The sequence below is a fragment of the Canis aureus genome, chromosome 29 (assembly GCF_053574225.1).
Source record: "Canis aureus isolate CA01 chromosome 29, VMU_Caureus_v.1.0, whole genome shotgun sequence".
NCBI lineage: Eukaryota > Metazoa > Chordata > Mammalia > Carnivora > Canidae > Canis > Canis aureus.
The window spans coordinates 28,410,674-28,423,761 of NC_135639.1; the positions used below are offsets into that span (position 1 = coordinate 28,410,674).

The 13,088-nt window shown below is 39.6% G+C and overlaps 1 protein-coding gene across 2 annotated transcripts in view; it reads left to right on the plus strand.

Moving 5' to 3' along the window:
• The window catches only part of ERLIN1 (ER lipid raft associated 1), a 37,284-nt gene extending 30,224 nt beyond the window's left edge, over nucleotides 1–7,060 (plus strand). For both annotated transcript variants that reach the window (XM_077878010.1, XM_077878011.1), the window contains 3 exons: nucleotides 1,188–1,277; nucleotides 2,311–2,390; nucleotides 4,762–7,060. In XM_077878010.1, coding sequence (XP_077734136.1) covers nucleotides 1,188–1,277; nucleotides 2,311–2,390; nucleotides 4,762–4,983 — 392 coding nt within the window. In that variant the 3' untranslated portion in view covers nucleotides 4,984–7,060. The remainder of the gene's footprint in view (nucleotides 1–1,187; nucleotides 1,278–2,310; nucleotides 2,391–4,761) is intronic.
• Nucleotides 7,061–13,088: the final 6,028 nt, after the last annotated feature.

Sequence of the window (13,088 nt, forward strand, 5' to 3'; positions counted from 1 at the left end):
TCTACATTGAGACACCATTCTCTGGGTTTTAAATGTAGGCTCCAGATGCCTTACCTATTATTCAAGTTTTATCTAGAGCTTCTGCGTATAGGTAAGTTTCTAGTCCAGTTGAGCATCATAGTCTATTGGGTGTGTGTATGTGTGTGTGTGTGTGTGACATAGGTTGATTTTATGCTAATGGAGAAATAGGGAAGTATGCGCTGGGGTCTTTGCCACAGGATACTGGATCTTCTGGAAATAGGAAGCCACTTGGAAAATTTTTTTCTACTATGTACTTTCCCCAGGGGCCAGAGAGAAGATGTGTTAATATTTAACCTCTTTGGTGGAAAAGAAGAACTGAGAATGTTCTTCAAGAATTGGAGTGATTGTATTGAAAGTATAATTAGGGTCTTTCTTCCCTGGTCCTGGATCCTTTGGTTAGGTCATGGGTTTACTTGAGGGTGTTTGGTTTCTTCTGCTGCAGCTAACTTGTTCATCCCTAACACTTATTTTCCACAGGGTCATTTGAATTAGCCTGCTTTCTCTTTCTGATACTATTTTCATCTTGTGATCTCCCTGATGGTAACTGAACAGTTGATCCTGAGTATATAAAATTCTTTAGCCTACTACTAAAGATGGGGGTCATCTAGCCTTCTTTCTAGTCTAATTATTTGTGGTCTTGTCAGTTGGCTCTGCAATCACCTTTTCATTGTGACTACTCAATCATTCTTCTTGTCTTTTTGCCTTCTGCCATGTCCTCCTAGGTCATGTACATTATTTTCTCTAGGATTTCTTCCAGAGGGCCTTTCTTGGTTTAACTTACCTTCCTTATTCTTTCTTTCTCCTGCCATTTTATAAGATTGTTCTGTGTTGCCATGCATTTATGTTGCTCTATTTTTGTTCTGAGTACTTTTCATGAAGTATCATTTTCCCGATTAGCTTGTGGACTGTTGCTGTGTAATCCCATGAAGGAATGGAACCTTTTGTACTCCCCTTTCTTACAGAACTAGCACTGTCAACAGAACAGTGAAATAGGAAATAAATTTCCTTTTTTATGTTAAGTAGTTTATAGTCTGGGTGGATAAACTTAATGAAAGTTAGCCCATAAAACATATAATTAAATGTTAAGACTGTGTGCTGCTAATTCTAAATATTTCTGGAACTAGAGAAATGTTTTTGAATGTGTCTTCTTTTGTGTATGATTATAGAAGCGGAGAAGATTGCACAGGTGGCAAAAATTCGGTTTCAGCAGAAGGTGATGGAGAAAGAAACTGAAAAGCGAATTTCTGAAATTGAAGGTACATCAGTGAGAAAAGAGGCTCTGGCTGTCCGAGTTGCCTTTCTGCCTCAGAAATTGGGCTCTTGATTGTGGTGGGCGGGAGGACAATAGACAGAATAATCTGGTCTGGAGGACTTTAGAAAATTGCCAGTACACATTCAGCTCTTGGTTTGGTTTGTGACTGTAGGTAACTCTTCCTTTCATTTTCTGTCCTTTAGTTATGGCTTATTAGCTACCACTCTGTTCTCAGGCAAAGTATGAGAATTACCCATAACCAATTGTAAAGAATGTATAAGATAAGAAAACCCACCACTACCAGTTTCTTTTCTACCCAGCAACAAAAAAATAACAAAAAAATTAGTGGTGGTGGGTGGGGGAGAGAAGCTGCAATTTTTATAGAGGCTTTCAAACTGTTTGATTTCATATAGTGAGATGTTAATGTTCTGAGTTCACAGTCTTGAAGACCAGATATTCAACCTCTGTTGCTTGTATAGTGTTGCTCCTTGTCATTCTCCATTAACTGACTTGATCAAATTTGGAGGAGATGGGGACAGTGCAATAAATAGAGCAGAGCTTTCATCCCTGGACTTCATTATTTTACTTGAAGCATAGAGCCTGGGTAGGGTGTGAGGCTTTTTGAGTGATGAGGGCTAGAGGAAAGAAGAAGCAGCATTAGGTGGAAAATGAAGTGGTCTCTAATGAGCTGAGAGTTCTTTGACATTGACAAAAGTATCCCCCTTTGAGAAGAGTGTTTCTGGGGACTGGGATTTGAAAACTACTAATGTTAAATGCTTTAAGTGATCAAGGAGTACTTGGCTAGCTCAGTCATTATAGCATGTGACTCTTGATCTCGGGGTTGTAAGTTCAAACCCCATTATTGGGTGTACAGATTACTTTAAAAAAATCTTTAAAAAAATAAGTAAGTGATCAAAATATTAGGCAGTGGATAAAGAGACCCCTGTTTAACATAGAATCTTAACTCTTACCCAGCTAAGGAAATAGATTACAACTTTTTTTTGTTTTAAACACCCTGACTGTATTTTGCTTGCTAGATGCTGCGTTCCTGGCCAGAGAGAAGGCGAAGGCAGATGCTGAGTATTATGCTGCACACAAATATGCCACCTCAAACAAGGTGACTGGCTCTTTGTGCCACTGTCCTAATAATATAATGTTAGGGATTTTGCTTTTCCTTGGGGGGTTGGGAGACAGGAGAGGCCTCTAATATGATAGAGGTGATCTCTTCAGTGTCAAGGAAGGGTAGTTACCACCACACTCTAGAAACAGCTAATCACTCATCAAGACATATTGCACACTCATTGGGGAGAATTTTGTAGAGTTCCTTGTAAAAGTGGGGAGCTAGGACAAAGGTCAGATAAACACAGATCAAACACGTATGTAAGTCATCTATCTGTACTGCCGTTATCCGGGCTCAGTAATCAGGAAAGATAACAGTCTTCTCGTGGAATGACAGGAGTAACAGAAAAAGAGTAAAAGTCCATTTAGGGTTGCTTTCCAGTAAGGTAGCTTTTTTGTAAAAATGCTAAGCTTGTTTAGTGTGGTGTTTCTCATCAGAAACTCTTTGCATTTTGAGATGAAATACTCTTTCTTTTTTTTCTTTTTTTTTTTTTTAAAGGTTTATTTATTCATTCAGAGAGAGTGAGAGAGAGGCAGAGACACAGGCAGAGGGAGAAGCAGGCTCCATGCAGGAAGCCCCGATGCGGGACTCGATCCCGGGTCTCCAGGATCACTCCCCGGGCTGCAGGCAGTGCTAAACCGCTGCACCACCAGGGCTGCCCCTACTCTTTCATTTTTGAAGACTGTCTCATGCATTATGGGCTATTTTGCATCCCTGACCCTTGCCTGCTAAGTGTCAGTAGTGTTGATTATTCGAACAATCAACACCTCCTCCCCACAGCACACGTTTCCAAATGCCCCTGAGTATTGTTTGTTTAACTGGATTTAAAAAATATTCTAGTTGTGAGGAATTTCATGTCTGATAATTTGAGAAAGGAGGTTGGGTGATACAAGTGAACAGTTTTTGTTTAGAGACTCAGGATAATTAGGTCTAGAGAATGTAAGCCTACTTAGTAGGTATTAGGAAGAGGCTGTTAGGATGCTTATGGTAGTCTGAGAAGGGGAGGATATGACCAAGGTTTATAAAGCTATTAATTGTAGAGTAGATAGAAACATTGAAAGAGCTGAGAAAGGTTGCCAAAGTGTTTGGTGTGGTTTGAAGGATTAGAGTCAAGATTTAAGGTATAGACAGGTCTTAAATTCTTTCAGTTTAAAAAGGAACAGCATACTAAGGGTTCAGAAGAAATGATCATATATGATAGGTTTATAGAATGAGAGTTGTCAGTACTTTGAAATCCAGTATAAATTTTGAAGTAAATTTAACATATTTGAGGAGACACTGCTCTATAGAAACAATGGGATTTGGTCAAGATGGAGGCAAGGTGAGAAACTTTTGTGTATAAAACTAGCAATTCAGATCTGTCGTGGGAGAAGCTGGCCAGGCACAAGTATCAAGACCTTGTCATTAGGTTAGCCTTATGTTGAAAGGGATAGCAGTTTTATGCCATTTTGAAAAATGCTGTTCAGATATTGACCTATGTTAGTTAGTAAAGCAATAGAAAGTAATTTGGTTATGTACTGTGACCAGGTTTGATGACAGTGTTTCAATAGAGGATATGGATCAACTGGAGAGAGTATAGACTCAGAAAGTAGAAGGTGTTGGGGGCTGTGAGAGGCAAGATGGGCTTTTGCCTAATGGGACAATCCAGAGACTTGAGGTGAGGAAAGGATTCCTAGAGGAAGTATATTCCAGGAAATATTAGAAATAAGTTTTAATCAAACCTAAAGAGATTTTGAGTGTATATATCATGGCAGCATGATTTAAATTAAAAAAACCTATTTGATTGGCAGACATCTGTCCCTCACAGTGTTTAAATACCCAGCTTCTAGATAGAGGCATGAGGCCAGACCAGATGATTTCTTGAGATTTTTTTCCACTTTTAAAATGTGGTCAAGAAAAGCAGAATCACAGATGGTTGATTATAAGGTTATGAACCCAGCTCCTTTGAAGCTCTGCTACTCTCATCCTTTGACCTATTTACCTCTTAAAAGAGAACCTGCCGAGATTCCAGACTGATTTCCAGGTTGAACTCAGCTAGATGAAATAAGAAAGTATATACAAAATTATTTTGCAAGGTCCAAGTCACTATGGAAATCTTAGTTATTATCCTTGTTCCCAGGAACCCACCTCCTCAATCATTTCTTTATTAAAAAATGAAGGACAGGAGCTTGTTTAAGGAACTTCAAGTCTAAAATATAGCTGTTAATGTGATAGCCATGCTTCAAACTGAGAGGAGGTCATTGGCAGTGATTCAGCATTGAGTAGTGATATTCAGAAAAGCAGTAGGAAAAACATTTGTGAGAAAAGAGAGAGATGACTGTTGGACAGAAGCGTCCTGATGCCTTTGCTCTTGTTTGCTCCCACACAGCACAAATTGACCCCGGAATATCTGGAGCTCAAAAGGTACCAGGCCATTGCTTCTAACAGTAAGATCTACTTTGGCAGCAACATCCCTAGCATGTTCATGGATTCCTCTTGTGCTTCGAAATATTCAGATGTTAGGACTGGAAGAAAAAGCTCTCTCCTCTCTAAGGAGGCTCTTGAACCCTCAGGAGAGAGCCCCATCCAAAACAAGGAGAGCACAGGTTGATGCAAGTGGTGGAAATGTACTCCCATATCAAAATGTGGCCCAAGGGGTAAAGTGGGAACAATAGTTATACGACTCTTCAGATTCACAGAGAACCTGTGCTCCGTCTGTTCTGCCTCTCCTGTGGTAGCCCTGGTTTATCAGCTGATTGGAAGATAGAGCCAGGTGTCTGGCACCCAAATGTCTTTTCAGCTACAGTTTTATCAAGTATCCTGTGTGTGTTCCTTTCTGAACTGGTACTCATGAATGAGGAAAAGTCTGATGCTAAGATACTGCCTGCACTGGAATGTTAGACATTAAGAAAATAACAAGCTGTGTTTTTCTAAGCTGAGATCTATTGAATAATGTTTACATTGGTCCCCGGGGAGATGTGTGCTCAGCCATTCAAGACATAGGAGGCCAGAGAAGATGGCCAGGATGTGGTAAGTGTAAAGAAGATCGATTACACCTGGGGCCCAGGCTCTCTCTTTGGGGCCCAGTCCCAGTGTTCATCTGTGTGATTAGCATCTAGTCTGCTGAGGTTCTCCAGGAAATGATCTTCCACTTGAGCAACTATTTACTTGATACTATTTGCACCTTTTTGTTTTCCTATAGTCGAGTTGGTGGCCTGCTGGGATATGTACCTTGCCACCCAACCAGGGATTCCTAATCACTAGTTATTGCATTAGTAGGCTCAGAGATAGAGCTTGGCTTGAAGTTCTGGGTGAGATGAAACCTTTGCTTTGAACCAAAGCTCTGGGGCCCTGCATTCCCCTCCATTGGATGATGACTGCATCACTGCCCCAAGGCCATTCATAACTAAGGTGCCTGGTTTTTAGCTATAGACTCCTTATACGTCACCTCTCAGCTCTGGCTGGCCAAGAGTGGGGCAGGGCTTTAATCAGAACTGCGAGCAGCATACAGTCCCCAGCTGTTCACTGTATAGTATTGTATCATAACTGCAGGAAGTTTTCATTTTTAAAACTGGATTTGGGGTACATTTATTTGCCTCAGTACCTCTGCCTAAAGGCTAGTCCTAGGGCTGCCATGGTTACTGGCACACCGATTCTCCTCAATTTGTCCTTCTGGAGCCTACATAGTGTGGAACAGAGTAACTTAGCATCTTTGGTCATCTTTGTCTCTCTCTCTCTCTCTTTTTTTTTTCCTGGCTCTGAGATACTGAAATCAAAGTTGTTCTCCACCTTTCATCCTCCCTAGGAAATCAGGATTCCACTGACTTCCTGGGCAGCCAGGGGATTTAGTCTCCTGTGAGAGGATGACAGAGTGAGTTATGAGTTGGCCTGTGGCAATGGGAGACCTGTTTCATCTGGGCCTTTATTCCCTTTGGATTACCTTTCCCGAAACAGTGTGCTGCATAGTTAGGCCTGAGTTTGTGCAGCTTGTTAAGACACTTTTCATGTATACGATGTTCAAGCCAGAGAGAAAAGTCATGGGACCACTTCCAGAAACCTTTCCGCTGTCAGTCCTGTCAGCCTCATGACAGTTTGCAGGTTGTGCCAAACACTTTCTGGGGAAGGTATCCCAGACATGAGTGGGTCTTTTCCCTGGGCCTTACACTAGAGAGGCATTTGTAATATGGAGAGAATCCTTTTTTTTATTTTTGCCTATTGTATACACTCTCTTTATGAATGGATCTTACGTTTTCTAGTCCTCCTTTAAAGAACCTTTGAACTATAAGAATAAACTCATCACCTGTCATGGTATCGTTGCTGCAGGTAGATAATGATTGTTGTGGGAAATTTGGGTCAATTGACCTTTGTGCTTTCATTCCTAGAGATGTTTCCTATTCCCATGAGCTAAAAGCTGTTGCCCCAAAATGATGGATGTGGGTTTTCTTACAAGCCCCCTGGTGACAGAGTTGAGGAACAGGGAACTAATGTTGTGAAATTGTAAAGAAACTACTTCCACTTAAACTCTCCATGGAGTGTGCTTCCCAGTGCTCGCTCAGGCTCTAAGTCTATCCCTCCTGCAGGGATGTTCCTTTTGGCAAATATACACTGTAATCTTGAAGTCTAAATTTATATGTGAAATGCTACCTTTTTTTAAAAAAAAGAAACCAAATAAAATTATTTTACTATCAGTGATTTGTATTTTTTTTTCCTATGTCTCCATTCTTTTCTGTTGATTTAACACGTTGCTAAGACTGTCTTGCCCATTTCATCTAGGTAGCCAGTTTATTTACTAGTTTAACTCAACTGCAAAGGCTTTTCTTATACTCTTCTCAGAATACTGCTTCCCGAGTATAAGAATTTTGAAAGCAGGGTTCCCACTCTTCCTAACTCACAGAATTTAACAAGGAATGTTGTGTTTCTTGGTGGGATGTGGCCAGCATCAGAGGAGGAAAGAGGGAGCCTGGAGCATTGTGCCCTTCAGAGTCTAAGAAGTAAAGAAGGGAAATGGTGGTTTTACTGAGGTAGAGGAAGGACAAATTGTACAAATTATAACTGGCAGTGGTATGATGTAACTAACTTCACTAATTCAGATGTTAGTCCAAGAGCCAGGGCTGGACCTGCTCTTCCTAAGCTCTCAACCTTTCCTTCCTGGGGAACAGTTTCACAGTGATGTTGGGTATCAGGGTTTGGTAATTGGGAGTTTTGGGGCAAGCACCCCTTTACTTGGGTTTCTGTGGGCTCCAACCCCATAGTATTGTATATCTGCTTCTGCAGACCAGGGAAATTTAACTAAAACCAGTTATCCTATAGGCTTTGGTGGGTATTAAAATGAAGTAATTTAGAACTTGCTATGGAAAAAGGAATTTTGTGAATTAGAAGTTGTGGCTTCTGGTTGCTTTGGGATTAAGTCCTAGGTGTGTGCATAGAAAGCTGTGATCTGGCCCCCACTGGCCTCTCCAGCCCGGGTTCTTGAATGTGCCTTTTTTGTGTCTCTTTACATACATTGTTCCATCCACATGGCTAGTTTTTTTCCCCTTGTAACTCCAACTTTACTTTGCTAACTCCTGATGAATCTTTACTTCTTCAGACAGGTAATTCTAAACTGCTGGCTCAGGTCAGCACTCCACATTTCTGTCTTTGTAACATTTCACACACCTCACTTTACCTGTTTAATGTCTTTCCTCACAAGTGTTCAGCTCTCCAGGGGCAGGGACTGTGATTCTCCTCTTACTTGGGCTGATATCTATTGCTCATGCCTGTCCCATATGAGTTGGCCAGTTTTGTCACTTGAAAAAACAAAAGGATGAATGTGAAATGCAGGAAAGTAAGTAGTGGGGGGAAAAGATGTAGAAGTTAAGGTAGAGTGTCTGTGTGAGGACTTACTGTGTAAGTAACTGTGGGAAGTTATGTAACATCTCTGAGCTTGTTTATACATCCTCGAGGGGCTCTTCAGTGGGTTCAGCAACATTTTTATGCAACTAGCATAATGCTTTCTGCATGGTAATTGTTGGGGTACATTTCTGCCTTCCTGGAGTGGGGGAGGCTGATCTGGGGTTCCCAGGCCCCATCCCACTCTGATACAGAATATAAAGGGGGCAGTGATATCTAGCAATAAGAATCTCATGGGAACTGAACTCTGATTTTTTATGATGGATTTGAAAAAGGAAGAAGAGATAGAAAATGTGTTTGCAGCTCTAAGGTACCCAAGCCAACTGTCAACCTTCTTTAGCCCAAATTCTCTTCCAGGACATTACAAACCAAGACATTTGGGCTACTGCTGCCTCTAATGGTTAATATTTATGGTTAATATTTACAGAGCACTTTGCATTTGCCAAAACATATGTGCACTGAGGTTGTAGTCAGTCTTCTGTAGTGATTAAGGGGTTGGGTTTTACATTTAAACAGTTCCAAAGAATAGAAGAGGAAGAAAAGGTGCTAAACCTGACCAAAATACTATAAAACAAAAACAGTTACCAATCTTAAAAATAACAGTGCAAAAGTCTACTAACACATAGTCTAGCATCACATTGAAAATAACTACACCACCATCAAGTGAAGATAATCAGGAATACAGGAATGGTCTAAAATCTCGTTTAGTAAAATTAACCATGTAGGGCCATCTGCGTGGCTCAGTCAAGTGTCTGACTCTTTATTTCAGCTCAGGTCATGATCTCAGGGTCATGAAATAAGAGCCGGACATCAGACTCTCTGCTGGGCATGGAGCCTGCTTAAGATTCTCTCCCTATCCCTCTCCCACTACCCCTCCCCGCCCCCACTCCCACACCCTCAAGCTCACTGTCTTTCTCTAAAAAAAACAAAAACAAAATTCACCATGTAAGTAGAATTTAGGGGACAATCACATGATATCTCATTTGTACAGAAAATGCTTTTGATATTAACATCCATTTTTAATTTTTTAAATCCTTAATAAAATGAGACTGAATACTTCTTTAGCCAGAGAAAACATTTCTCAAATAAGGCTAAATGATAAAAAACTAAAAGGATCCCCATTAATACCAGGAATAATACAAATCTATGGGACGCCTGGGTGGATCAGCAGTTAAGCACATCTGCCTTCGACTCAGGGCGTGATCCTGGAGTACCAGGATCAGGTCCCACGTTGAGCTCCCTGTATGGAGTCTGCTTCTCTCTTTCTGTGTCTCTCATGAATAAATAAATAAAATCTTTAAAAAAAAATAAATCTATCTACCATTACTAGAATTAGAAAACAGGAATGAAAAAAAAATTTCAAGGGAGGCAGATTTGTAGATGGTATAATTGTACCTGGAAGATAAAAGAAAATTTTCTGAACACAACTGCAAAAATAGAATTGTTCAGTGGTTAGATATGAATTTATTACTTTAAAGATTTTATTTACTCTAGAAATATCATGAATGGGGGAAGGGGCAGGGGAGAAGGAGAGAATCTCAGGCCAACTCTAAGCTGAGCATGGAGCCCAACATAGGTCTGATCTCATGACGCTGAGATCCAAAATCAAGAGTTGGATGCTTAAACAACTGAGCCACTCAGGTGCCTCACAAATTTATTATTATTTTAAAGATTTTATTCATGAGAGACAGAGGCAGAGATACAGGCAGAGGGAGAAGCAGGCTCCATGCAGGGAGCCCAACATGGGACTCGATCTTGGGTCCCCAGGATCAGGCCCTGGGCTGAAGGTGGCACTAAACCACTGAGCCACCCTGGCTGCCCACAAATTTATTATTTTAAAACAATCAATTGCTACCCTATATAAAATAAAACCTTTAAAAAGACATAATGAAGGCAAGTTTAAAAGGATAAAATGCTTAGGATTTAGGATAAAACATCCCAAATTTGTAGGGAAAATTTTAAAAGAATAGTCACAATAACACTACATAATGTTAAAATATAAAGTCACAGTTACTGGGGCCCCTGGGTGTCTCAGTTGGTGAAGTGTCTGACTCTTGATTTCAGCTCAGGTCATGATCTCAGAGTCGTGGGATCAAGCCTCACATCCACTTCCATGCTCCGTGTGGAGTCTGCTTGTCCCTCTCCCTCCACCACTCCTCCCACTACCTCCCCCCCCTTGATTGCTCTCTCAAATAAAATCTTAAAGTCACAGTTATTGAAGCTGTGTACTACAGCTTCTTTAATAGATCAATTAAAGTATAGGAATAAACTGAAAAATACGGATTATTCAATAGAAGTTAGAAAACTCTGGGGGAATTGGAAACAATATATATCCCTATCTTACATCTTACATGAAAATTTGTTCTTGGTGGCTCAAATATATACACAGAGAATGTTAAACTGTAAACTAAATAAAATACTTATAGAAGCCAATATGGCAGTATTCATCAAAATTTAAAACACACAATTTAAAAAGTACCTTCATTACTTGGAACTTATCCTTAATGAATACTTCCCCCAAACTAAAAATATTCATTGTAGCAATATTTGTGATATTTAAAGACTGGAAGCTTCCTTGAATATTCATTTTTTTAAAGATATTATTTATTTATTCATGAGAGACACACAGAGAGAAGCAGGCTCCTCACAGGGAGCCTGATGTGGGACTTGATCCCCGGACTTGGGATCATGCCCTGAGCCAAAGGCAGATGCTCAACTGCTAGCTACTAGGCGTCCCTAAAAATTCATTTCAAAAGAATTTTTTCAACTCCCTTATTTTAATAAAGTGGAATAATAAGCAAACAACAACCACCATAGGAAGTTACTTTTTGTGTAAAAATAAGGGATGTATATATGTGTCTTTTTTTTTTCTCTCTGTAAATCGCTAAGCGATTTATATCATAAGTGGGTAACAATAATTACATTGAGAAGGAACCAGAAGAGTATAGGGAAAGACAGATTCATTTTCACTTTTCACCCTTTTGTATATTTTCTTATATTTTATACCATGTACAAGTATTACCTACTCCAATCATTGTAAAATAATGTTTAAGGAAATACAAAATAAAGTAAAAATGGAAAAAAGAAGCTTTCACTTAAATAGAGATGCTTTATAATCAGATAGAACCCGGTTCAAGTTCTAGCCATGCCACTTGCTAAATTTAATCTCAAATTATTTCTTCTTTCTGAATGTCAGTTTCCTTGTTTACACCACATGAACAAAGAGAGTCTGCTGGACATGGCTAAAGTGAAAATTAAATGAGATTTCTAAAAAAACTAATAAGTGCAGTGTCAGGTAAATGTGAAGGGACCAATATAAATTGTGAGTATTGGTATTATTTTCTCATTTAATCTTCACAAAAATCTTTGTGAAAAAGGAAGAAAGCCTGTTGTTTTGGTTACCTCACCCCATTTTATAAGCAAAGGAAGTGGGGCTTGATTCAGCAGTTTCATTATCTCATTTTCTTTCATTCACATCTGGATTCAGAAAGGAAAAAATTTTCTGTAAGCTCCTGATTTGGTACAGCAATTCTAGTAGTTCATTGTCTAGATGATATGGATTGCAAATCCTAGTTTTTCAACAACTGACTATTGCACATTGACCATAATACTGCTCTTCCTACTAAGAACCATCTTACTACTCGGGTAAAGGTAATATATGAGAGTGTGTAAAATAGCCATAACTCTAGCCAGCCACTCATTAGGCTAGTTTAAGAGTCCTGTTCAATCCACTATAATTAAGAGTGTTAGATTTGTTTTTATGAACCAAGGGTAAGTGTGATAAAGTACCATTCCACTCTCCATTTCTTGGTTTCAGGGCACTACTGTATTGCATTACTGTCTTTGGTCTTTTTCACTTGCAAGGAGTTTCCCAACCCAGAAAAGTTTGATCCAGGACACTTTTTGGATAAAAATAGTTTCAGGTAAACAGAATACTTTGTGCCTTTTTTCCTTGGTAAATACAAATAAATCCACCCAAGTCATACATGCACATTCTGGAAAATTTTTAGCTTCACTGAATTTATGGCGTAACTAAGTAATCCACTGGTGATAACAAAATCAGTCAAATCAAATTGTTACAACTCTCCAAACCTGGATGAAGCCATTTAAGTCTGTACACCAGTAAGATCAGATAAGTCATCCAGGAACTATTTTGTTGTTTGGCAACTGAATACAATGCAGGTTTTTAAACTAAAGAAAGTCAGTTCAAATCAGGTATGTTACCAGATGACAAATTTGCTTTTGCAAGCTTTTGTTGACCTCCGCTTTGTAATACAGACTTCCAAAACAAAATGTACAGGTTCCTTTCTTTTTTGTGAACTATTAACCATTATTTTCTGATTCTTAGAGCCAGGGGCCATCAAAAAGACCTTGGCCATCTTCCTTCTTCTCCTCTGAAATTCAGAGCCCCATATAACCATTGCCTCTGTGCTGGAGCTGGTTGACTCCCAGTTAATATTTCCTGTAGGTTCATAAAAATAATTTAGGATTGGTCAGCATACATGTTTTTCCTTGTTATCCAATCATTTGATTAGTATTTTCAGAAATAATAGTTGATATGCTTCGTTTCTAATTTCAGTGATAAAAGTGTTCAACATAAGAAATGGAAAATGCAGAAAAGCAAAAAAAAAAAAAAAATTTATCTACAAAGATAATCACTGTCAGTATTTTACTATATGCCCTACGTGCTCTTGAGCCCTCCCATCACCCTTTTCTCTCCACCCTCCAACCTGCCCTTCTCTATCGCACTGCCACCCCCAAGTTCGGTGGCAGCCAAGCAGCAGGAGCAGGAGCTAGAGCGGGAAGCCAGCTGTGGTCTAGGAGTCC